Source organism: Thamnophis elegans, chromosome 11 (genome assembly GCF_009769535.1).
Source record: "Thamnophis elegans isolate rThaEle1 chromosome 11, rThaEle1.pri, whole genome shotgun sequence".
Classification (NCBI taxonomy): Eukaryota; Metazoa; Chordata; class Lepidosauria; order Squamata; family Colubridae; genus Thamnophis; species Thamnophis elegans.
Window position 1 is genome coordinate 21,075,939 of NC_045551.1, and position 26,028 is coordinate 21,101,966.

The 26,028-nt window shown below is 42.5% G+C and overlaps 1 protein-coding gene across 1 annotated transcript in view; it reads right to left on the reverse strand.

The window, feature by feature from the left end:
* REPS2 (RALBP1 associated Eps domain containing 2) overlaps nt 1–26,028 on the reverse strand; it is a 109,885-nt gene that overhangs the window by 76,142 nt on the left and 7,715 nt on the right. The window contains exons 2-4 of the mRNA XM_032226664.1: nt 11,711–11,834; nt 7,320–7,468; nt 5,726–5,852 (exon numbers count right to left, since the gene is read on the reverse strand). Of these exons, the coding sequence (XP_032082555.1) occupies nt 5,726–5,852; nt 7,320–7,468; nt 11,711–11,834 (400 nt within the window). The remainder of the gene's footprint in view (nt 1–5,725; nt 5,853–7,319; nt 7,469–11,710; nt 11,835–26,028) is intronic.

Consider the following 26,028-nt stretch of genomic DNA (forward strand, 5'->3'; position numbering starts at 1 on the left):
AAGCCCTTCATGGTAGTGGGCCTGGGTACTTGAGAGACCACCTACTGCCAATTACCTCCACTAGACCGATACGATCGCATCAGTTAGGCCTCCTCCGAATTCCATCTTCCAGCCAGTGCAGACTGGCAACTACCCGGAGGAGAGCCTTCTCGGTGGCTGCTCCGACCCTTTGGAACGAACTCCCCGTGGAGATTTGGACCCTCACCACCCTCCAGTCCTTCCGCGCCGCTTTAAAGATCTGGCTGTCCCGGCTGGCCTGGGGTTAAGATTGTAGCCCCACCCGAACTGTGTGACTGTTGTGCTCTTTTTTTAACATGTTGTATTGTCTACTGTTTGTCTTCCCCCCCCCCTTTTTGAATTGTGAGCCGCCCTGAGTCCCCCCAGGGAAAAGGGCGGCATACAAATAAAGGAAACTAACTAACTAACTAACCTGTATGGATTGAAGTTCATAAGACAGTTTAATATAGGGTCTTATCCAGTGCCCCAGAGTACACGATGAAGCCTTGGTACCCAAGGAGGCCTGGTGAAAGGAGATGAAGAGCGCTTCCGAGTGGCGGAACGAGGCGGTGCGGTTGATGTAGATCTTGAGGGCATGACGTACGTCAAGAGTGTGCCACTTGCGCTCCCTCTCGTGACGGGGAGATGGACAGAAATCAGGTACGGTCAACTCCTGACCTCAGTGGAAACAGCTATTGACCTTTGGTATGAATGTCGGGACCAGTCTTAAGACAACTAGGTCTGGATGGAACATGCACAAGTCATGCCTGACTGAAAGAGCAGCCAAATCAAAAATACATCTATCTGAGGTTACAGCCACCAAAAACAGCCTTTTGAAGGACAACAGTTTCAAAGAAGTGGATCTCATAGGTTCAAAGGGCGCGGAAGTCAAAACCTCTAGGACACGAGGTAAGTCCCAAGTCGGATATCTATGTATGGCAGGGGGACGCAGGTTGGATGCTCCACGGAGAAATCTCTGGATCAAGGGGTGAGAAGGTAGATGTTCGGATGCCAGGCCGTCCAGAACAGAGGCCAGAGCGGCCACCTGTTGGCGTAGAGTGTTAGGAGTAAGTCCCTGATCAAGCCCCCTCTGCAGGAAGTCAAATATCTGTGGGATGGATGCCCTAGGTGGGTCAACAGTCTGGTTGAAATACCACAGAGCAAAAGTACACCACGTGGCGTCATAAATGTGGTTAGTAGAGCTTCTGTGTGATGCCTGAATGGTAGCAATGATGTTGAGGGAGATGTTATTGGCTGTTAAGGCTTGCCACTCAATAGCAGCCACTGGGGGTCAGGATGACAAACTGACCCTTGGTGTAAAGACAGGAGAGACCGTGGGATGTGCCATGGGGTGGAGATTGACAGAGTCACTAGGTTGGCATACCAAGGCCGGCGTGGTCAATTTGGCGCTAGCAGCAACAGTTCTGCCTCCTGCTTCAGCATTTTTTGAATTACCCTCTGAACCTGCTAGGCCCCAAGTGGCTGCTCCAATATTGTTCAGAGAAAAGGATGGCTCCTTTTGTCTCTGTGTTAATTACAAGAACCTGAATGCTGTGTGTATACAAAATCTGAAAATGAAGGATATGTTGGCCCAATTGGGTAAAGGAAAGATTTTCACGAAATTGGACCTAAGAGAAGCCTATTACAGAGTCAGAATTAGAGAGGAAGATGAATGGAAAACTGCTTTCAACTGCCCACTTGGTTGTTTTCAATTCCGAGTACTCCCTTTTGGCTACAGGGGGCACCAGCTGTTTTCATGTAACTGATAAATGAAGTTTTGCATGAGCACCTGTACAGGGGCGTGATGGTCTATCTTGATGACATCCTTATTTACACGGAAACATGTGAAGAACATGTGAAATTGGTGCGTTCAGTGCTCAAGAAACTCCGAGCAGCAGAACTATATGCCAAACTGTCTAAATGTGAATTTCATTAGGGAAAAATTGATTACCTTGGGTATCGCATCTCCCATGATGGCATCGAGATAGACCCAGCAAAGGTCCAAGCTGTCACTGAATGGGCGCCCCCCCCCCCGCACCCGCAAACAATTACAAAGTTTTTTGGGATTTGCGAATTTTTATCGTCAATTTATTCCCTCATTCGCCAGCATTGCCCTATCCATTATGAACCTCATAAGAGCCGAGGTGGCACAGTGGTTAGAGTGCAGTACTGCAGGCCACTTCAGCTGACTGCTATCTGCAGTTTGGCAGTTCAAATCTCACCGGCTCAAGGTTGACTCATCCTTCCGAGGTGGGTGAAATGAGGACCCAGACTGTGGGGGCAATATGCTGACTCTGTAAACCGCTTAGAGAGGGCTGAACGCCCTATGAAGCGGTATATAAGTCTAATAAATAAATAAATAAATAAAGTCTAAAGGGGAGGCCAAACCCAAACAGGGGAAGCCATTAAATTGGACTGTGGAATGTCAAGCCGTGTTCGAAAAACTGAAGCGACTCTTTGCTGCTGAACCAGTTTTGAAACACCCAGACCATGGATTCACCATTTATCGTCCAAGCTGACACTAGTGATATAGCAGTGGGAGCAGTGTTACTACAAACGAACACTGATGGAAACCTGCAGCCTTGCACTTATACCTCTCGAAAACTAACTGAGACAGAAAGACGATGGGCTATATGAAAAACGGAGGCTTTTGCTGTCAGGTGGGCTTTGATGACCTGGTGACATTTCTTGGATGGGGCTAAACACCCTTTTGAAGTATGGACTGATCACAAGAATTTGGAGGCGTTGAAAACCCCTCGAAAACTATCTGCTAAATAGATGAGGTGGGCACAACATTTCAACCGGTTCAATTTCGCCCTGAAGTACATCCCGGGGGTGGGGGGGAAGGAACTTTATGGCGGATGCTTTATCCAGACTCCCACAATACAACAGCTCAAAGCTTAGTGTAGTTCACCCAGTTATCCCGGCAAAGAGTCTTGCTGCTTTGATGGTTACCAGAAGCCAAAGCAACTCTAATTTCGAGGTCACGACGGACCTCATCTGCAAACTAAAGGAAGGCTTTGAGTCCGATGACTGGTTTAAACAACATTCCAATGAATGTACCATGAAAGATGGTCTAGCTTGGATAGGGGCCAAAGTGTATGTTCCTGCTAGGATGAGGATTTTTGTTCTACAGCGGGCCCATGATGCACGAATGGCAGGCCATTTTGGGTTTGTGAAGACTCTACATCTCATTAAAAGACAATTTTGGTGGCCTTCATTGAAAAAAGACATTGAATCCTATATCACCAATTGCTCTATATGTGCTGCTGCAAAGTGCCCATCAGGAAAACCCCAGGGCCTGCTCCAAGGTGTGGCCCGTCCTGAAGCTCCATGGAAGGAGATATCAATGGATTTCATTGTTGAATTACCAGAAAGTCAAGGAAATATTGTGGGTCATTTGGGTCATTACGGACCTGTTTTCTAAACAAGTTCACTTTGTTCCTTGTTCCAAGACCCCATCAGCTAAATCCTTGGCTAAATTATTTATTACACATGTATACCATCTACATGGCGTACCAGAATGTGTAATTTCAGATAGGGGGGTCCAATTCACCTCCTTGTTCTGGAAGGAGTTTTTGAAGTTGATTGGCTCCGCCCAGGGATTAAGCTACGCCTACCATCCTCAGACTAGCAGGGCTTGTGAACTGACTAATTATGTTTTGGAACAGTACCTCTGGTGTTTCATTAATTATCAGCAAGATAATTGGGCTGAGTTGTTACCACATGCTGAAGTGACCTACAACAACTCTGTGCACAGCAGCACCGGTTTCACCCCTTTTAGAATAGTGTTTGGCCATGATTTTGTACCTATTCCAGAATTGCCCCGAGAAAAACCACAAGTTTTGTCCCTCTCCGAGTGGAGTGACCAGCTCCGGCAAATCTGGCCTTTGACCCACAAGGCGTTGGTCGCTGCTCATTGAGCACACAAGGAACAGGCCGACAAGAAGAGAACGAAACAAAGAGAGTACAAAGTTGGAGATTGCGTGTTTTTGTCTACCAAGTTTCTCCAAACCACCCAAAAGTCTAAGAAACTGGGTCCTAAGTACGTCGGTCCGTTTCCTATTGTGAAGATCATTAATCCTGTTTCTGTGCGATTGGAACTACCAAAGTATCTTAAACATTTTGAAGCCAGAACACACTTCTTCTTTGCGGGTTCCTCTACTTGCACCACCTGCCCCTCTTCTCATTGAAGGAGAGCAACATTTTGAGAATTAAGGAGATTTTGGACTCTAGAAAATGTAGAAATCGAATTCAATATGTAGTCTCCTGGAAACATTTTCCCCCTCCCAAGCTGAATGGGTCAATAAGTCCCACATTAGGGCTCCTAGACTGTTGAATAAATTCTACTCTGCCTACCTCGATAAGGCGTGACCCGACTTGACTTTTACATTTCCACCTTTTCTTGTTCCTGTTTTGTGTTCTTTCTATGTTTGTTTGTTTGTTTCGTTTCCTGTAGGGATGACTTCCTTTCCTGATGGAGGGCCGAATGTCAGCCTCTGCTTTGCTGCTTGCTTTCGGCCGCCATTGAAACAGGGAGGGGGGGGCATGGTATATGGGTGGGGAAGTATTCAGTGCAGGAGTGACTATTAAAAGGGAGTTGTTCTCACCATCTACTGCGCATGCTGCAGATAGAGGATTTGCCGCCAAGGCCAATTGTCCGGCATACCAACCTGATGATGGTTACTGAGGGTGGCCGCCTTGACAATATGTATCAATGTGCATGGAGAGCAAAAGAAAGAAATGTATATATAAATGTGGATATAGATGTAGACCATGTATCTTTCATATACCATTTTTGAGTAAATATCTTCAATGAATTATTTTATCGCAAGGAAAGAATGGCTTCAAGGCACTGATATGTAAGAAACTTGTTTTGCAAATATTAAAACATGTATTAGATTGTATTCTATGTTATATTATTTAAATATATCAATATGAAGTGTTGATCACATTCTGCAGATATCTGACTACAATTTACCAGTACGTTGAGTGATTGTAAAGGGGATTTTATAAATTGGAGATTATATTTGTGTTATTAACAGTGTATGTTTGAAGACCAAAACATTCCCAAAATCTCTGATATTCTACTGCCACTAGTTTTAAAATGTTTATTAGAATATGATTGTAAATGATCAAGTTAGGCATGAAATATTCTAATTTATTAGGTGAAAAGCAAGGCTTGGTTCCATTTTTTAGGTGATAAACTCTTAAACAAACTAAGCACTCCACATTTTTTTAACGTGGAACCTGACCCTCCCAGGAAGATTCCAAGCAATTGGGGCAGGTTACAAATATTTTAAAATGTTACCTCTGGCATGCTAGCTCAAAATTTTGCACAAAAGTGTTTCTTATAATTCACAGGGGTGTTGTATAAAATGAGACTTAACAATTGGGATGGAGGGGTGGAGTTAGGCTGCATATGGTGTTCCTCCTTCTCCCATAATCATTTCTTCCTATGTATATTTACTCCTCCTTGCTCAGTTATGGCAGTTTTGCTAAGTCAGTGTGGTTGTAGGGTTCCATATTGCTCCTTACAACAACTAACCTTTAGAATAACTTGTTCAGCTGCTGGTAGAGGTGCTCACTTTCTCATGCCATGGGGTTCATCTACTCTACATAGTTCCTCCTCAATCCTGAAGGAAGAGTCTCTTGATTATTGATTATACCTTTTGGTAGTGCTGCTCATAGACACTTACAACTACAGCAAAGATAATTATTAACTTACCTCCATGCTGTTGCTCAAGCCCACTTCTCAATATATTATATCCATATCCCAAAGGAATTTTCTGGTAATTTGAGGGAGAAGGAAGAAGGGAAACAATGGGAGACATGGGGGGAGACTTCGCTTCTTCCTTTAAGAGAAATGTTGTAATAACACATTGGATTATTAAATTTATTAAATTGAAGTCAATTAACAGAGTCAGCAAAATTTCAGCTTGACCTGACACAAATTTGTACAGTTTTTCCTCTGAATATTCATATTACATTTGAATATTTACTACCTGATTCTTGGCAATTGAAGCAAAGTAGTTCATTTTAATGATTTATTTATTCAATTTATACAGCTGCCCATTTAAAATAAATGACTCTGGGCAACTAATAACGAATAAAAATAAGATACAAAGTCAGTAGGGTTGGGGCAAGTGTAATCTTCAGAGGAATAATGTTCAATAATGTTCAGTGGTTACCACAAAATAAAATGATATTGAATGGCAGAATAGTTAAAATAGAAAGGAATTTAATACTGAGCAATCTTTGCTAGGTAGCTAACACCTTGACACCTCACAAAAAGTAAACATAAAGTTGTTGAAACATTTAAATTTCAACTTCAAGTTTCAACATTTACACTTGGGAGACCGCCTCCTGCCAATCACCTCCTCTCGACCCATAAGATCGCATAGATTAGGCCTCCTCCGAGTGCCATCTGCCAGCCAGTGCCGGCTGGCAACTACGCGGAGGAGAGCCTTTTCAGTAGCAGCTCCGACCCTTTGGAACGATCTCCCCGTGGAGATTCGTACCCTCACCACCCTTCAGACCTTCCGCACAGCCCTCAAGATCTGGCTATCCCGCCAGGCCTGGGGGTAAAGACCATAGTCCGCCCCCACCCGAATGTTGTATGAATGTTGCTTGGTTTTAATTATATATTGTGTTTTTATGTTATTGTATGTCTTCCCCTCCCATACAAGTTGTTAGCCGCCCTGAGTCCCCTCAGGGAAAAGGGCGGCCTATAAATAAACTCAACTGAACTGAACTGAACTTTGAATAGTTGTTATCAAGTCTTTATTAGTTTCATACAAAACTAGAAAAAGTACTATGTAAACAAAAGTCTGCTTATATTAAAACTTTCTTCTCTTTCTTGTGGCTCCCCCCCCCCATCTTGTGAAAGATCTTTCGGTCTACCATAGTAGATTTTGAGGGTGAGGAAAATAGCAATTATCTCCCAGTACTACTGAGAAATGCAGCTCTCTTAAAGTAAATGGTCTACTGAATTTGGCTCCAAGTGATTTTCCACATATTTAATAAAAATCTTTTTTGTACCTAAAAGAAAATTCTGTAGTTCATCTGCTTAAGATGAACAGCAAGTTGATCATACAAGAGATAAGCAATCTTAACTCTCTAACAATAGGCAACTGGTATTCCCTGTTGAAAGAATCTTCAATGACTAAATAATCAGCTGTAATTCCCAGTCTGTGTCATGAGACTTTATCAATAAAACGAACTAAAATACTAATCAAGATCTGTTTTTGTCAGTATGATATCATAAAATTAAATATTGTAGTTCATCCCACAATAAAAGATATATTTAAAAGAGACTTTACCTGTTTTTCTTCTTCACCTGATTTTCTGAAGCAATTTATCTCAAGGGTTGTATGTGGACTCTGAAACTTTGCTCCATGTGCTTCTGATAGATTGATGTACCTTATTTCAGTATCACTTTTCAGAGCACTAAATCGAGGTAAAGGTAATTCTTAAACAACAGAAATAAATACAAAAGAAAAATGATTATATAATACCATATTGTTTAGCTTATTTATTGACCAAATGAATCCCTTTGACAACTAATTATATTACGGTGCTTGGAAAATTAAAATTTAGTACAGGCCAAATTAGTATGAAAATACAAAGAGAAAGAACATTTTTGTATTTTGTATTTGTATAAAATCCTGAACTTTAACAGATTATTTCACTCTCTGATTATTTGTAAGAATCTATAAGCTTTCTTGACCACAAAAGCAGAATGCATCTGGCAAATAAAAAGTAAACTAATTTGGAAGAGGGGTTGATAAACAAGAAAGTAAATTAACTTGGGGAAGGGAATCTCCTTTTTTAGACATCTATTCTTATCTTACTCAAAATATTTAGATTATGTTTTTCCACCTGAAAACTTTCAAGTTGTTTTATGTAGTAGGTGCAGATAAAAAGTGAATGCCCACCAATATTAAAGCACTAAATTCACCAAGAAGTTCTAAAAATGCAGATAATTATAGCTGTGGTAAAACTGGGCATAAAGCTACCATAATATTACTTCAATATAAATATTTTTAGCATTTCACATTAAGGCAAAGTGAAAAGCAATTTTGGGTTAAGGAGTATGCAAATACATAACGTGATTTTCCATATCTGTACAAATATGCTTCTTAAAGTTCTATATTTCTGTTTCTATTGTATTGCATTATGCATAGAGAAATATTTCAACACAATATACATGTGTGTATACTGTAAAAATTGGGCATTGTATTACAAACCCAATCAACATCTATGTAATGCAAGAAATTCAAACATAAAAATAGACTCAGTAAATTACCTTAAAAAGAGGTATTTATTATATGCATGTCTGTATATACCATCCACTATATGAACCAGGTGTATTTACTTCAGTGACGTGCGGTGAGGTTTATGGCTGGTGAGGCAAAAAGAAAGAAAGAGGCTTTTGCCCGCCCCACCGCTATGTCCGACATAGAGGTGTCCCGCCTCTATGTCGGACATAGCGGCGGGGCGGGCAAAAGCCGCTTTCTTGAAAGCCCCGCCGCTATGTCCGACATAAAGGTAGGATGCGGGCAAAAGCCACTTCTTTTAAAAGAAAGAAATCGGCTTTTGCCCACCCCGCCGCTATGTCCGACATAGACGCGGGACATAGAGGCAAAAGCCGCTTTCTTAAAAGCTGCTTTCTTTCTTTTAAAAGAAAGCGGCTTTTGCGGCTAAGTCCTATATAGAGATGGGACGCGGGCAAAAGCCGCTTTCTTTTAAAAGAAAATGGCTTTTGCCCGCCCTGCCGCTATGTCCGTCATAGAGGCGGGATGTAGAGGCAAAAGCCGATTTCTTAAAAGCCGCTTGCTTTTTCTTTCTTTTAAAAGAAAGTGGCTTTTGCCCACATCCCGCCTCTATGTCGGACATAGCGGTGGGGTGGGCAAAAGCTGCTTTCTTGAAAGCCCCGCTACTATGTCCGACATAGAGGTGGGAAGCGGGCAAAAACGGCTTTCTTTGAAAAGAAAGAAAGCGGCTTTTGCCCGCCCCGCCACTATGTCCGACATAGAGGCATCCCGCCTCTATGTTGGAGTCGGACATAGGGGCGGGCAAAAGCTGCTTTCTTTCTTTTGCGGCAAAAGAAAGCGCCAGCCCGCCAGCAGAGGCGGGTAAAAGACCCACCTCTGCTGGCGAGCTACCCCAACAAAGAGAAAGAAAGCTAGTGGGCTGCCCTCCCTGCCTCTCCTACCTCCTTCCCACTGAGTGAAGAAACACGCACACACACACACACACACACACACACACAAACACAAATTACTTACAATTACTTACAAATTACATTAATTTTGAATTCCTCCCCCTACCTCCGACCCACATACCTTTTCCAGCTGTTTTACAATCACAGAGGATTCCAACTCTGCTCTTGCCTGCCATCATGAAAATGTAAAAATATAAAAGGAAAAGGCAAGAGCTGCTGAGGTCAGGCTGGGTTAGCTGCTGCCAGAGTCCCCAATGGATGACTCTGCTTAACTGTTTAAAAAAGCCTCTAAAAACGCCCTCTACAGGAGGCAAGAGAACCACGTGCCTCATCTACATAAGGAATTTTTGGCTTTTAACCCTTGCTTAACTCTGCTCAAGTGATCATAAAGTCAGACTAAATGAGGCACGTAGTTCTCCCGCCTCCCCCTGTAGAGGGCACTTTTTTAGAGGCTTTTTTAAACAGTTAAGCACTAAGCAGAGTCATCCACTGTGACTCTGGCAGCAACTACTCAGCCTTTTTCCTTTTAACATTTTTTTTTCTTTTCATGATGACAGTGGTGAGGCCCTGCCTCCCCCGACTGCATGTCACTGATTTACTTATAGAAATATTAATGGTTTTTATTTTACTAAGAACTCACTTGGTCATAGGTAGTTGCTCTATTTGGGCTTTAGAAAAATGTGATACAATTATGCATGCATAATATTACATAATGCAAAAATGACAAAACCAAGATGATGTAATTAATTTATAATACCTTTTATGTCAGATTGGCTAACTTTCAACAATTTAGTGAAATAATTAATGCTGCATCAGACTTAACATTGGTGCAGATTTCTTTATAAAGCTAAAATATTTATAATAAATATTAGTTGCATTCAATTTGGAGGGAAACTATTTTGGGCTACAATCACTAATACATTTTCAAGGATACAAACCCTATAAAATATAACAGGAGTCAAAGTACATATCCAGTGCCTCACACTAGATCAATCTCATTCATTCTAGATTAGCAATTTTAATGCAAATTATAATACCTAAATAAAACAATACATTGATATAATGGTTTGGAGCTAGGGTTAATGAGACGTTAAGTATTTGATTGTAATAATTATAATTAGCCACATAGCAATTGTTTTACAAATGAATCTTCCACCATTATAAAGGGCATATTTCATTCCAATTTTTATTATAGCTATTTTATAATTTAGCAACTTTGGGAAATTTTATTCTGCAATATCATAAAACCTTGCATACAACTAGAAACTCAACTAGGATGCAAAATTAGGTCATATAATTTAAACTATGGTTAGAAAGCTAGATTATGAAGACATATTGGGCCTATTGGACTTATTGTTCTTACTTGCATTGACCCAAATTAAAAGGACTAGTTGAACTTTTAAAATTTTGGAGACCAATGGTGATCTAGCTTAATGTAAGTTGTCTTAAGTTCTCCTGACAGGAAGTCTTCACTTTAGTTGCCTAATTAGTACTAGAATCTCAGTTGGTGAGTGATGTGATCACTAGGCAAAATATCATGTGAAGATGCCTAGTGACTGCATTGTTGGTAATCCTTGTTGCAGTTATTAGGAGAATACTGTGCCATCATTAGGTGAGGAACTGATGCATCTCCTGCCCTACTGCCCTCACCTCCACTTCAATTCCCCCTGCCTATCTGTTCCACCTCTGCCCCTTTGGCCACCCCACCTTCATTGCCCCTTCCATTAGGCATTCCATCAGCCCTTCAATCGCCCCTGCACTCCTCCGTCTCTGCCACTCTTCTGCTCCCCAACCCTTTGCACTCTGCAGTTTCTGCCAACCCCAAGTAATCTTCACCAACTTCTTCTTCCTATTCTTGATGAGGATTTCCCAGTCTGGCCCTTCACCAGCTGTCTCGCTAAAGCCCAGGCCAGGTTTCCTTGGTCAGCAAGGGGAAGAAGATGATGGCAAAGGTCAACTGAAGCAAAAGAGTGCAGGGTGGCCAAAAGGAAAGTCATGAGGAAAGATAGGCAGGTGAGGGGAGTTAAGTCTACACTGCATTCAAATGCAGTTAGGGGTGCCAAGTGCAACAGCTTTAGAAATAGATCTATATTTGGGGGATAGTTTAATCAATGATACAGCTTTTTAAAGTTCTGCAGTCTTACTTCTACTATACTGAGCTTTCATAACAGGATATTAATGAGCCTGAATTCATAAAATCAAATTTCTATTATAATTTTTAGTACAATAGGCTCTATTCAGCTTTTACTGAAATGGATTTCTTTTTTCTGTTTGCTGTTGTTTTTGTTGTTTATTATTGGTTTATTATTATTGGTTTATTATTCTCTTCCCTCTTACAATCATTTACATTTTCTTCCATGATGTCTTGCAAAAAAATTTACAAAACATAATGACCATTTAATAAATATTTTAAATAAAATATTAAATTTTATTTATTAAATAAAAATAAAATTGTCCAAAGTAAAGCAATTGAGTCTAATCAGTTACCATTCTGAATACTTTCTATTCGTACTGGGAGACCAGACTGTGCAGCAGCTATAAGCTTCAGAGCAGCATAAAACTGAGTACGACCAAAATAACCGACATGTTTAGCACCACACAAGTCTGTAATCTGAAAGATAAAAAGGAAGAGATGAATATGAGCATATGCCAAAAATATTGGTGCTTGCAGTGAAAGAATTACTGAAGCTACAAAAATATATAGTACTTAAAAAAAAACCTGGCAGCAAATAAACTGGTGATGCTGACATCTGGTTTACATTATATAGCCTCAAATCTGCTATATTAAACAGAGAAAGCCACAGAGGAAATCCTCCTATATAAATATTTTGTCTTCTTGGCTCCATTCTCAGCAACATGTGGCTTAACCTCTGAGCAATAAATCTGTCTAAATAGGACAAACTAAATAAGTATCAAGAGCACCAGCAGGATCTTGCTCTTTTTGTCAAAAGATGGAAACAGAATCACACCACAAATTCTGCACCTTTGTACATGCATGCAATATCACTATGTACATTACAAAAGAGGGGGCTTGCACGCAACGCTGCAAATCTGCTTTAGTCCTTCTTCTCCATCAATGGACACTGATTAGTTCCTAGTTGGAACATACATGACATGTTTCAATTTTCATAAACTTCAGCAAGCAGAAATGAAGGTTTAAATGCCCCTTTCTATTGAATGGATGTACTGGAAATGATTTCCACAAGTGAAGAAGAGATAAACATCACTGAATTGTAAAAAAAAATTCTCTTTTTTTTACAAAAGTAATTTCAATTTGGAAGTCCACAGGTACTATTTAGGAATATTGCAGAAATTCTGGCACCTGCTTTGTGCCATTTTCTGTTCTTGAAATTCTAGATTCTGTAATTATAGATTATAGCAACCTCAACTGTCTTCTGGGAAATCCACAAGTTTATATTAACAGAAGCAAAGTTCCAACCTTGGTTTTCTAATATATAAATATTTGCAAACAGTAATTTCTCAGTTTTGAGTCTCAGTCACTATCAAAGTTAATTTTTAAGATTGGAGTTCTGAGAGCTTGTTAAAGAGATTCTCATACAATATCTACCATGGTGGATTTAGACATCTTCCATTTACTATAAGATAAATTGATAAATTGGATTCCTAACACCTCTATTTTCCCAATTTTGCTCTAAATCGCCCCAATTTTTCTTTATCTTTTTTGCTTAAGCAGATAAATACACTTTAAGAAATAACATCATATAACAATGGTGAAAATAGCTTTTGAGAATATATAAGGTTATTTATTTTTATTTTTTGAGTCCAAAACAACTTACATTAAAAAGAGAAACATTGTACTTAAAATTAATATAATAATCTAAATAAAGAAAACTTTCATCAACTTTATAAGGAATTTAAAATTAAAACACAGAAGAAATTTAAAACACTTATGTAACATTATATAGCATTTGAGGACAAGAAAGTAGTGGCTTGGATAGTAGTGACTTTATCATAGGCCAGGAACAAACCGTCCACTGTACATGATCCATCAAGTTTGTGACATATCAATAGTCAGGATTCTGCAATTTTTCCCATTCGCAGTTGCCATCTCCTACAATATAGCCCCAAGTCTCCAAATTCTTCTTACATCATGACATCCCCATTCTCAATCTGTTCAAAGTTTTCCATATGTGAGACGGTATTCAGACATAGGTTTAAAGCTGGTCCAATTTTCACTGTAGCTCACATTACACCATAATTCTACTCAATGGGTTTCTGGATTTAATGGAATTGATTCTGTCATCTGAAAAAAACATTTTTTGTCCTCAGTTGTGTGGGATGGGGCTCAGGTCCATACATAGGAAGCTGGGGATCTCTTTGCTGTTTTTTTTTTTTCTATTTCTGCCACAACTCTTCCCATGTCTGGGGGTGCAACACCCCAAAACTGATAAAGTTAATCAGTAGATGCTGGTGTTAAACATTCTGTTATAATACATATCGTTTTGTTGAGAGCAGTGTTAACATGCTGAACATGAAAGGAGTTCTGCTAGATTAGTGTTGCATATCCTGCTGCAGAAAATACATAAAGCAAGGGCTGAAGTACCAGGATTTCAAGTTGTGCTCCCCATGTAGTGCTAGTCAATTTCGTAATTATATTATCCCTAGAAGATACTTTCTGCTTTGTACCTTGGCAGTGAACCTTGAAAATAAACATGCAATCTAGTTTGACCCCAACCATTTAGGGTTTTCACAGAGAAGTACTGATTGCCCTCTCTCCAGTAATTTTCAACTTCCTCCTAGCATATATGAAGTTAAAAAAATATAATTGGAAACAAATATATTTGATTTGGAATTTTGTTTCATAACATGCTCCCTTTTCCATTTGATCATTTTAAATGTATGCATTATATTAGGCAAGGTTGCACATGCTCCTTATGTTTGTTTAATGAATACAGTTCATGCATTATAAGAATGGCAGGTTGCAATAGAGGACATTTGGAATCAAAATTGAATGCTAACAAACTAACAATTTCAAATATGCAGACAAACAACTCTGTAAACTGAAGGTAAAGTCTTACAAGAATTCATTAGAAAAGGAAAAAGGAGAAGTGAAATGGAAAAGTAGGTAAACAAAAGGCAATAACAAAGACACGTGTAAAGACCTATGAGGCTTACAAACTGAGAAAACAACAACTTAAATTTCTGAAAATATATTTATTGCTATTACGAGTAATGTAGCAGAAAACTGTCATTTGGTGCTGCCTATCAAAGCAACTGCCAGATTAATTTATATCTAGTATAATTAAGATGGAGTTATTTTTGAGTCTCTTTCTCATATTTCACGCCTGGACTAAGGAACCTTTTCTGTAATGGTTTTGGTGATCCCAAGATTAGACACCTTGTTACACATAACAAGATCATGGAAGCACCATGTTATTTCAGAGACAACAAATATAATGATTAAATTATCAGTTTTTTTCAGTGAAACAGATGGCTATGAAAACAGCAAGAGAAATTTACATTAGAGAATCAATAATTTGGTCAATTAAAAAACTATATAGGGTTTATGTGCTTCTGAGGAGACCTGCTAACTATCTTTTGTCTCTTCTATATCCCAAACGTAGGACAGTGTTTTCAAAAATAAGATGCAATGTATTTCCTTTGGCAGACCTACATGTCAGATTACCTGCTCTTATGGATTAGAGAAAATGCTGTCCATGTTTAAATAATTTCATTATTACCATAAATTCTGTGTTGACTCATTGTGATCATTTATATCAGGGGTGTCAAACTGGCTGCCCTTGGGCCGAATGCATCACACGCAGGCCATGCCCACCCCGGCTCCACAAAGGCAAAAAATGTCACAATGCACCACGGGACTCAATCGAGTTTGACACCCATCATTTATATAGATCCTTTCCAGAATGAAACTAACCCTTTAGCTCTTATAATTATGTACTCTGCGCTACTCTAATCAAGTTATTCTATCTTTCCTTTCCATTGATCACCCACATTTCTTCATTATTGGTTTTTTTAGTTGATAGTCAATCCTAAAAGGTAGAAGCCACTCCCTACTTTAATATTTTCATTGCCAGCTTTAAAAGTAGTCATTTCTTTACCTTTGTAATACTTAATCATAGTCCCGTTCTTACACTGTGCTTAGTTTCATAGTAAAAGCATCCATATCATTTTTCAACTATCAAAGTAGTATCTGATCTCTGAGTTCACCACTGAGCAAAGCATTTTTGTCTTCAAAAAACTCCACAACAGTGTCAAAAAGATTGTAAAAGCATCTCACACAGTTGCCTTTTGATAGCCAACGAACTTCTGTATGAAGCAGCAAACGATCAAAATCTTCATCATTGAAAAGCTATTGAAAAAGTGACTTATGACCATTTTTGACAGTTATGACCATTGTAGCATCCCCATGGTCGTAAGATCAAAATTTGGATGCTTGGCAACCGACTAATACTGTATTTACGATGATTGCAGTGTCCCGAGGTCATATGATCATCTTTTGCAATCTTTTGACAAGGCAAAGTCAATGGAGAAGCCAGATTTACTTAACAACGTTAGTAACAAATGCAGTGATTCATTTAACAAGTGGCAAGAAAGATAATAAAATAGGCCAAAATTCACTTAACAACTTTTCATTTAGCAACAGAAATTTTGGGCTCAATTATAGTCGTAATCTGAGGATTACCAGTAGTCTGCAGCAGGAGGAAAAAGGCTTTTCAGAGGGCAAAGAGATAGCAGAGTTTGGAATGTAGGCAGGAAGAGAGCAAGTTTGTATCTTCCCTAGAAATTTGTGAAATACAGGTGGTCCTTATCTTACAACTATTAGTTTAGTGACAGTATGAAGTTACAATGGCACTGAAAGAAATGAGTTCTGACTGTTTTTCACACTTATAACTGTTGCACCATTCCCATGCCCATGTGATGAAAATTCAGACACTTGGTAACTTACTCATATTTATGATGGTTGCAGTGTTCCGGGGTCACTTTTGTGACCTTCTGACAAGCAAAGTCAATAGGAAAGGAGGAAAAATGCCACTTTATAGCTAGTACAACTAATGATTACGGATATTTCACTCATTACTGGAAATGAGATCAGGGCAATGACAATTCATTTTGGGGGGAAACACAAGGATGTAGTCAGGACATGATGTTAAACTGCACTGTAAGCTATTTTTATTAGGTGTGTCAATGCTTGAGAATCACTTGTCTCAATTCCACAAACTATTCTGAACAAAACATGCCTCGTTCAGCAGATCAACCAGCCAGCTAATGCTATAAAAATTATTACTAATTTAAAACACATTTTCTGGAGTATTTCCAGCAGTGGGCAAGATTAACATTGTTTATCAATCCAGATAATTTTAAAAAGAATCCTATTAACAATACTAATACTATAGAAAAAAACGTGCATCTATGAAGTAGCTGCAAAACCACGCCCTGCCCCAGCATGAAAGGATTACAACCCACAACTTCTTTTGTACACTGTTCAATCCTTATTTACATAAGAAAATAGCTAAAGCGGAGTAGACGCTCTTCCCCTTAGAATCACATTCCAAAATTTCAGCTTCCTTTGCTATTTTTTACGGAGGCAGCAATTCAGTTTCTATACAGCATGACAGACCGGTCGAGGGTCTCCATGTTGGGTAGGACAGGACCTTTGGCTCTTGTGAAGCTGTTCACCCACACACCCATTCATTAAATAACAGTGGGCCATAGAGAAGGAAGGGGGCAAAGCCGGCGAGAAGCGGGGAAGACAACTCCATCGCTATGTTTAGGGGTTCATAGCCGCCCCCCGCAGCTGGAGTAGTTTTAATCACCAGTCTCGCACGACGAAGAAGAACCCAGCCCTTCCACCTGTTAAAGGCGCGGACGAGACCCGAGCCTTCAAAGACGTGGCGTCACCAGTTCCTGGTGCAGAGAGACTGAGCCACCGCCTCCACACAAGCCACGCAGGGAAGGACTCTCGCTTTTGGTCCCATCACATTCCCTTCCATGCCTGCACGCTAAGCTAGGCAAGTCGGGAGTACAGTACAGCAGAACACCTCCAGCACTTCTCTGCCACCTTCCTTGCCTCTTAGCGCCCCCTGCTGACCCCACTTGCCTCTTAGTGCCCCCTTGCCTCTTAGCGCCCCCCTAAGTCATCCCACCGCCCCCCAGGGGGCGGTACCGCCCACTTTGGGAACCACTGGTGTAGAGTAATAGAAGGAACAATGAATTTCATATGAACAATACTGTTTCCAGTAAAGATAACAAAATTTCATCTTAGTTCCTTGTTCTACAGTATTTAAACATAAAGAGTGTTGGTACCTACCTAATATGCTTCTTCTAAGGTGGACATAGCATCCATGCATGGGTTGACATTGTCCGTGCTCTGAATGGACTGAGTCTGATTATTAATTAATGTACTATATAACCCGCCCTTGTGAGTGGCACCACCCAGTTTCTGACGAAGAAAAGGAAGACAGATATCCAAATAACAGCTTTAGTAGATTAAGTGAAGTGTAACATACAAAGTGCAGTCAATTAACAACAATAATCCTCAAACTGTAGAATCAAGAATAGAACAGTCACCCTAAAGGATGGGGCTGGATGCTATCTTCACCTTTTTAGAAGAAGCGTATCAGGTAGGTACCAACACTCTTTCTCAATAAGGGTGGAGATAGCATCCATGCATGGGACAGCTTGGCTGTCCTCAAGAGTGGGAAGGCGACTGTCCCGGTTCTATTCTGTCAGCCTGAACTGCCTGCAAGACTCTGCAGCCAAACACTGCATCGGCTGATTAAAACCTGTCTGTCTTATAATTCCTAATGAACAGTGAGGGAGACGCCCACACCGCAACCCTGCAGATTTCGTCCAGAGAAGCCTGCATAGCCCACACCGCGGTGGTGGTGGCGCTCCTCATAGAATGGGCTGTTGTGCCCTCAGGGGCCCCCTCCTCGTGGAACCCATAAGCTGCAGCTATGCAACGCCTGACCCATCTACCAATGACCGTTACGGAAGCCTTCCTACCTAAGGACGAGAGCTGAAAGGAAATAAAGAGCGCCTCTGATTGCTGAATCTGACGTGCAATTGATATATATCTTAAGTGCACAACGCATGTCGAGCTTGTGTCAGTCTTTTCAGCTGGTGAGTTGGGATGGGGAAGAAGCTAGGGAGCACCACCTCCTGGGCTCAATGGAACCATGACCCCACTTTTGGCACAGATGATGGGTCCAGCCTAAAGACCACCCTATCCATGTGGAATTTGCGCAAGTCTTCCTGAACCGAAAGGGCGTGCAGTTCCAATATCCACCACCTGTCTCTTAATGGTGTTAGGTGATAATCCCCTATCAAGCCCATCCTGCAGAAATTCCAGGACCTGGGGAATGGTGGATTGGCATAACGTGTTTACCCAAGCACCAATTACAAAAGGTTTTCCAGGTGGCATTATAAATGCAGACCATCGAGGGCCTCCTGGAGGCCTGTATTGTGTTAATGACCCTGGCCGAGAATTGCCTCCCCTTAGAGCAAGCTGCTCAACCGCCAGGCGGTCAGCTGAAGCCATTGTGGCTCCAGGTGTTCCAGTGACCCCTGGCTGAGGGCAATCTTGTCCAGTGGAATCCTCCAGGGCCTCTCCACAGATGTCTGAAGGGTAGCAAACCATGGCCGCCTTGGCCAGTAAGGGGCCAGAAGGATGATCTCTGCTCTGACATCGATGATCTTGCGGATAAGCCTGGGGAGGAGAGACACTGGAGGGAAGGCATAGAGAAGATCTCTGGGCCAGGAGCTGCGAAGGGCATCCACTCCCTCTGCTCCCAATGTGTGGAATCTCGTGAAGAACCTGGGGAGCTGAGCGTTGGAAGAGGTGGCAAACAGATCCACGATCGGGACCCTGAAGCGCTGCATGATCTCCTGGAAAAGAGAAGGGTGCAGTTGCCATTTGGCCTAGTCTACTTTGGCCCTACTGATCCAGTCTGCTCTAATGTTAGCCTCCCCTGAAATGTGCTCGGCTACGATAGAAAGGAGGTTGCTCTGCCCATGTTCCCAGGACACTAGCCTCTAGCATGAGATCCCTAGATCTGGTTCCCCCCTGCCTTTTTACGTGGGCCTTGGTTTTGATGTTATCTGTTAGGACCAGCACATGTTGACCAGCGATGTATTGCTGAAAGTTCAGTAGAGCCAATCTAATAGCCCTGAGCTCCAGCCAGTTAATGCTGTTGGCCTCCTCCTGGGTCTGACCCTGCACCATATGTGTCCCCATGTGGGCTCCCCAAACGTATAACCTGGCATTTATGGTGGTGATGGTGATCCTTCCCCTCACCCTGACACCTCTTCTCTAGGGAGACTGCCACCAACGATGGGGCTGCTGAACCTCTCCGGGTAGATTTACTCACACCAGAGAGGTGCTGTTCCTTTTCTTCTGGAAGGAGAGTAGGAACCATTGTAGGTCTCTTGTGTGCAGTCTAGCCCAGGACACGATGTTGATGGCAGAGACTATCTTCCCGAATAGTTTAGAGAGTGTGGCCAGCTTTGTCCCACAGCCCCTCACCACCTCAGCCACCAGTTATCTAAGACTAGAAACTCGCTCCTCGGAGAGGAAGACCTGCCCAGCTCTCGAGTCAATCCAAGCCCCTAGGTGGAGAATCCTGGTGGTAGGTGTGAAATGACTCTTAGCCTCGTTAATGGAGAACCCATGGGACTGAAGCACACATATTGTGGTGTGGAAGTCAGCCCTGTCCCTGTCCTGAGAGGTCGACTGTACCAATATATCATCGAGATAGAGCTGTACCCTGACTGGTACTGTGCGCAAGTGGATTGCCAGAGCCGCCAAAACCTTAGTAAAGACTCGGGGAGCAGAAGACAGGCCAAAAGGCAAAGCCATATATTGGTAATGACAAGAATTATAACAAAAACGGAAAAACTGGCGGTGCTCCTATAGGATGGGTACATATAAGTACGCCTCTTGAGGTCGCCCGATGTAAGGAAGTCTCCCTCGCGCACCCCTTCCAAAATAGTATATAATGAATGCATTTTGAAACGTCTATATCTAATTAACCTATTCAACCATTTTAAATCAAGGATGGCTCTCCCCCCCCCCCCCCCGAAGCCTTGGGGATGACAAATAATAAGGAATAGAAACCCTGATGGCTTCAATGTCCAGGAGGTGCTGTATGGCTGAATGCATTACCAACTGTCTCTGAGGATTATTGAAAATGGGACACTAGAGGAAGGACCTAGGGGGGGTGGGAGATGAACTCCAATGTCAGACCGAATCTGACCATGGCCCTAACCCATGCATCAGACGTCGTGGCCTCCCACTGAGTGGCAAACTGCCGTAGCTGCCCCTCAATGAGGGCCCGATCTTGCGATAGGTTAGGGTTCGCAGTAGTATCGGTTACCCCTGCAGCGAAAGGAGCACTATGACTGACCCCCTCTGCTACCGCCTATAATACTGCTGTCTCAGGCGTTGGCCAAATCCACCCTGCTGGTGAAACCCTGATGGTGAGTAATCAGTGTGCCTAAAGGATCCCACATATTCTCTGAATGGCTGCCTTCTAGGGTAGGGTGCAGCTCAGGAAAAACCTTTCTTTGGAATAGAGGGCAGGATCTTACACTTATCCTTGCCCTCGATTAACAATGGTGCTAGCGAGTCCCTGAAGAGCCCCCCCCCCCGGTATGGTTTAGACGCTAGCACCATTTATGTCTCATATCGGATTGCCACAGCTGTAGCCACAGAAGTCTGGCGAGGCCACCAATGAGGCCATAGCCCTAGAGGCGAACCGGGTGGCACGCAACGTGGCATCCATGGAAAACTGTACTGCAGCAACAATTTTATTCAAGTCCTGGTGGGCCCTCAGAGGTGGGTGAGGCTGTGGATGAGCTCAGCCGGGGATAAGTGGGCGACCAACTCTGGAGCTGTCCTCGCCCAAGGGGTAGATCAGGGGACCCCTGACGGTGTTCTCTGGGTCTTCTCCTGGAGCCCTGCCATGGTGCTCTGCTTGATGGCCTCGGCTATGATGTCCTGGAAGCCAGCTGTCATGGATTGTAGGGGAAAAGCCATCGGCAAAGTGGTCAACTGCCCCTCTGGATGAAGTCCAGGAGCAGTAAGGGTGAAGGTGGCTTCCACAGGCCTGCTCTGTGGCCTTGAAATGGCACTGCTCTAAAGCCCAGACATGTCATTGGGCAACATGGGACTAAAAGGCCCCTGCTCAGTTCCAGCTGCAGCTGCGGCAAGGGACTAGACCGGGCAGTGAGTGCAGGTACCCTGTCTGACTGCTGATGTGATGGCCCTGGCTCCTCCCGATGCTTGACCTTAGAGGTCAATTTGGAAGCCTTTTTCACGGTTGAGGAAGATGAGCTCTTACCGTAATCCTTTCCCCGAGGGAGTCTGGGGTGTTGATTGCCCAGTGTGGGAGGGTGGGGCCTGGTCCCAAAGTGATCAGGCTACTGGCCTGTGCTGCATTTCTACCAGTCTCTGGAGCGAGATCAGACACACTGCTGTCTGCCATGCTGCCGGTTAGTGAAGGCAAAGAGGTAACATGGCAGCCGCGACCTCCTTCCCTGGCTCCGCCCACCTCAAAATGGCATTCCTGCCTTTTCCCAGCGATCAGGGCCTTGTTGGACAGAGAGGAGTCCTTCAGCTGCCATTCGGCCCTGGGCGCACCTGTGGACCTAGTCGGGTGCTCGCGCTGCGTCAGGAGTCCTTGCGGCTGTTCCGTGGTCCTGCTAAACACCAAAGTGTGTTGCCCGGGCATTTTGGGCAGCGTGCGATGTCTCCGAAATATCACAATGTGCGCACGTGTCCGACTGTTGTCCTCGCTCCCAGTTGCAAGGGCTTAACATCCTCAGCTTCAAGTTGGCTTCAAAGTTAAGCAACATGTGACTACATGCAGGAAATTTTTAGAAACAGCTGATTCTTTCCTTGATCTGGAAGAAAAACAAATCTGGAAACAGATGCCAGATGTTCTACTGTTTATTAGATATATGATATAATACTAAGACTTAAATGGACTAGCGCAAATAGATCAGGGGTGCAAACTCAAGGTCTGTGAGCCAGATTTGGTCCATGGGGTACTTAGATCTGGCACAAGGGGCAGAAGGAACAGCCCGTGGTGCCTTGGCCTAGCCCAGGTCTATCAGGCACTGATCTACAAACTGGTAGCATGTTAGCAAAACTACTAGCAAAAGTGGCATTTGATCACAAGGCAAGGAGGCATTGAGAAATGCTTCCCCTTTTGCATTTGAACATCCAAGAAGGGACAGGAAAAGAGAAAGGGAAAGAGGAAAGACAAAGGAGAGAAAGGAACATGAAGAGGGAAGGAAAAAGAAGAGAGGAAGGAAGGATATAATGAGAGGGAGAGGGGGTGTGAGAGAAGTCCTGCCTTAGCACGTGGCCACCAGAGGCCCTGCTGCCCTTTGGCCATCCCCTTGTCTCCTCCTCCTGACCTCTCGTGGTAGTCTCCTAGCCCAGGGGCCAGGAAACTGCGGCTCTGGAACAACATGTGGCTCTTTCCTCCCTCTGCTGCAGCTCTGTCACCAGTCGGCACCACAATTTTGAGAGGAGTTCTCCGCTGCCACTGCCGCTGCATGGCTTTTTCTGCAGCTTCCAAAGCATGGAGATAGGATGCTGAGTCTTCTGGCAGTTGCTGCTCTGGGAGTACAATCTATGGTTGTGGGTTGGCTGGCTGCCGGCAGAGTGTACTCCCAGAGCGTACAATCATATAGCATATATGTGCTAAAGATTATTGGCTCTGCTCTCGGATCCAGATAGCAGCTTACACAGGCAATATCAAGGGGATGTATGATGGCATCAGGATGGCCTTAGGTCCAACACAGAAGAAATCTGCCCCTCTGAAGTCTGCAAAAGGTGAGGTTATCCAGGACTGAGCACAGCAGATGGCACACTACTCCGAGTTATATTCCAGAGAAAATGTGGTAACTGAAGAAGCATTAAATAACATTGAGTGCCTGCCTGTCTTGGAGGAGCTTGAACCAACTTTAGAAGAACTAAATGCAGCCCTGGATTCCCTTGCCTCTGGCAAGGCACCTGGGAAAGATAACATCCCTGCTGAAGTTCTGAAGTGCTGCAAAGAGAGCATTCCCGCTGAACTACATGAAATCTTCTGTCTTTATTGGAGAGAAGGTGAAGTACCGCAGGACATGAAGGATGCAAACATCATCACACTGTATAAAAACAAAGGCGACAGGGGTGACTGTAACAACTACCGTGGCATCTCTCTTCTTAGTTATAGGGAAGCTGCTTGCCCGTGTCGTACTGAAGAGGCTTCAGGTGCTTGCAGAGAGAGTCTATCCAGAATCACAGTGTGGATTACGAGCCAACAGGTCCATTACTGACATGGTATTTTCCCTTAGATAGTTGCAGGAGAAATGCAGGAAGCAAAGATAGCCACTTTTCGTAACCTTCCTAGATCTTATGAAGGCTTTTGACTTGGTTAGTAGGGATGGCTTTTATAAAATTCTCCCCAAGATTGGATGTCCACCTCAGCTCCTCAACATCATCGTCCTTTCATGAGGAAATGAAGGGCACTGTAGTTTTTGATGGCTTAACATCAGATTCCTTCGACATTCGAAGTAGAGTGAAGCAGGGCTGCATCCTCGCATCAATTCTATTCGGGATCTTTTTTGCATGCTGAAACATGCCTTTGGAACTGCAACAGAGAGTATTTATCTCCAGACCAGATCAGACAGAAAACTCTTTAATCTCTCTAGATTGAGAGCAAAGTTTAACGTCCAGCTGTAATGCTTACGGGATTTCCTCTTTGCTGATGATGCTGCCATTACTGCTCACTCTGCCAAACACCTTCAACAACTTATGGACTGTTTTAGCAAGACCTGCCAAGACTTTGAACTAACAATCAACCTGAAAAAAGCACAAGTCATGGGTCAGGACGTGGATTCACTTCCCTGTATTACAATCTCTGCACAAGAACTGGAGGTCATCCATGACTTTGTGTACCTCGGCTCAACTATCTCTGACATTCTCTCTTTAGATACTGAGCTGAATAAACATATTGGTAAAGCGGCCACCACATTTTCCAGACTTACAAAGAGAGTATGGTTTAAAAAGAAGCTGACAGAACATACAAAGATCCAGGTCTATAGACCCTGCGTCCTGAGCACACTCTTGTACTGCAGCGAGTCTTGGACCTTTACGCATAGCAGGAGAGAAAGCTGAACATCTTTCATATGCTCTGTCTCTGATGTATTCTTGGCCTCATCAGGCATGACAAAGTTCCAAATAGTGCAGTGTTGGAACGTGCTGGAATTTCTACCATGCATACACTATTGAAACAGCGACGTCTATGCTGGCTTGGGCATGTCGTAAGAATGGCCGATGGTAGGATTCCGAAAAATCTCCTGTATGGAGAATTAGTGCAGGGAAAGCGCCCCAGAGGGAGACGACAGCTGTGATATAAGGATATGCAAGAGGGATCTAAAGGCCTTGGGAATGGACATAAACAGCTGGAAACCTTAACTTCTGATTGTTCAGCTTGGAGGCTAAAGATGCAGCATGGCCTTCTCCAATTCGAAGAGACACTGGTTCAGCAGACTGAGGCAAAGAGGCAGTCCCGGAACCAGTAAAATCTGGGGGCTGGGCAGGGGACAGAATGTATCTGCCCTCAGTGTGGAAGGGATTGCCTCTCACGAATTGGACTTTTTAGCCACATCGAATGCGGCATTAGAACCTCTTTCCAGAGCACGATACCAGTCTTTTGAGATTGAAGGAGAGCAAATTGAACGTCAGAACAATCACAGGAAGTACCAAAAAAAGAACTGAAGCAAAACCAAGAAAGGATAACCAGCAGCATAGTGGAGTTAATCAATTACAGTGGCCACAGGTGCACTGTTGAAGGACTTGAAGAGCTAATTTGGGGACAAATTAAACTGGACAGGGTCTACCTATATGGTTGAAGTCATACTGATAGACATAATAAATTAACCAACAAACTGAAAACAAAACTTTAAACAGCAGTTTTGATTAGTTCATGTAAGGTTTAAATTTTAATGAGGCCCATTATATCAAGTTAACGCTTTGATAAGCTATGAAACATACATCAATTCTTACCAGAATAGTTCAAAAATGGATCACAATGGTATAAAAAAATTTCTTAGATCAAAATTGAATGTGTGTGCTTATCTAAGCATATCTTTCTTGGTCACAATATGATAATTGCAGCTGCACTGCTTGTTTTCAGTCTATATATGCGTATATAACATTGCAGTACATTAGAAATAAATTTTAATAAGTAGCATTCAAAAATCCAAAACTTGCTAATACTCATATAGTATGAACTCCTTCTAACAAAACTAATGAATAACTTGCGATTCACAGATTTACAAAAGAAATAAATTTTAATTATCTCGAAACCAAATCTAAAATTTATGTCAAATTAAAATGGGTAAAAGGGATTCAATGACCAGTTTTTATATTATCTTTCACAGGGTCAATATACTTTTACAAACTTTAGCAACCCAGTGTATTTCTACTGTACAAGTCAGTATTGAAAAGATCATCTTCCAATTATCATCAGATAGAAAGCCAAAGCCTACATACCAGTTTAAGGATTCAAGTCTTTTTTTTACCCATGGTAAATCCCAGTACTTTCAAATAAGATGGGGTAATAAAAAACTTTTTTTCAGCTGAACAAAACAACTGTATATTTGCTACAGCAATATATTTGCATTGAAATGGTGGATTTGAGTGAAAAGGAAGGGGGAGAATTTCTGGACTTCCAATTTGGTGTTGCTGTGGGATAGTCGTAGTAGCGGGGCTCTGCGAACCCAGTCTGAATCCTCATCGTTGGAGGGCCCTAAGGGGCTAAAGT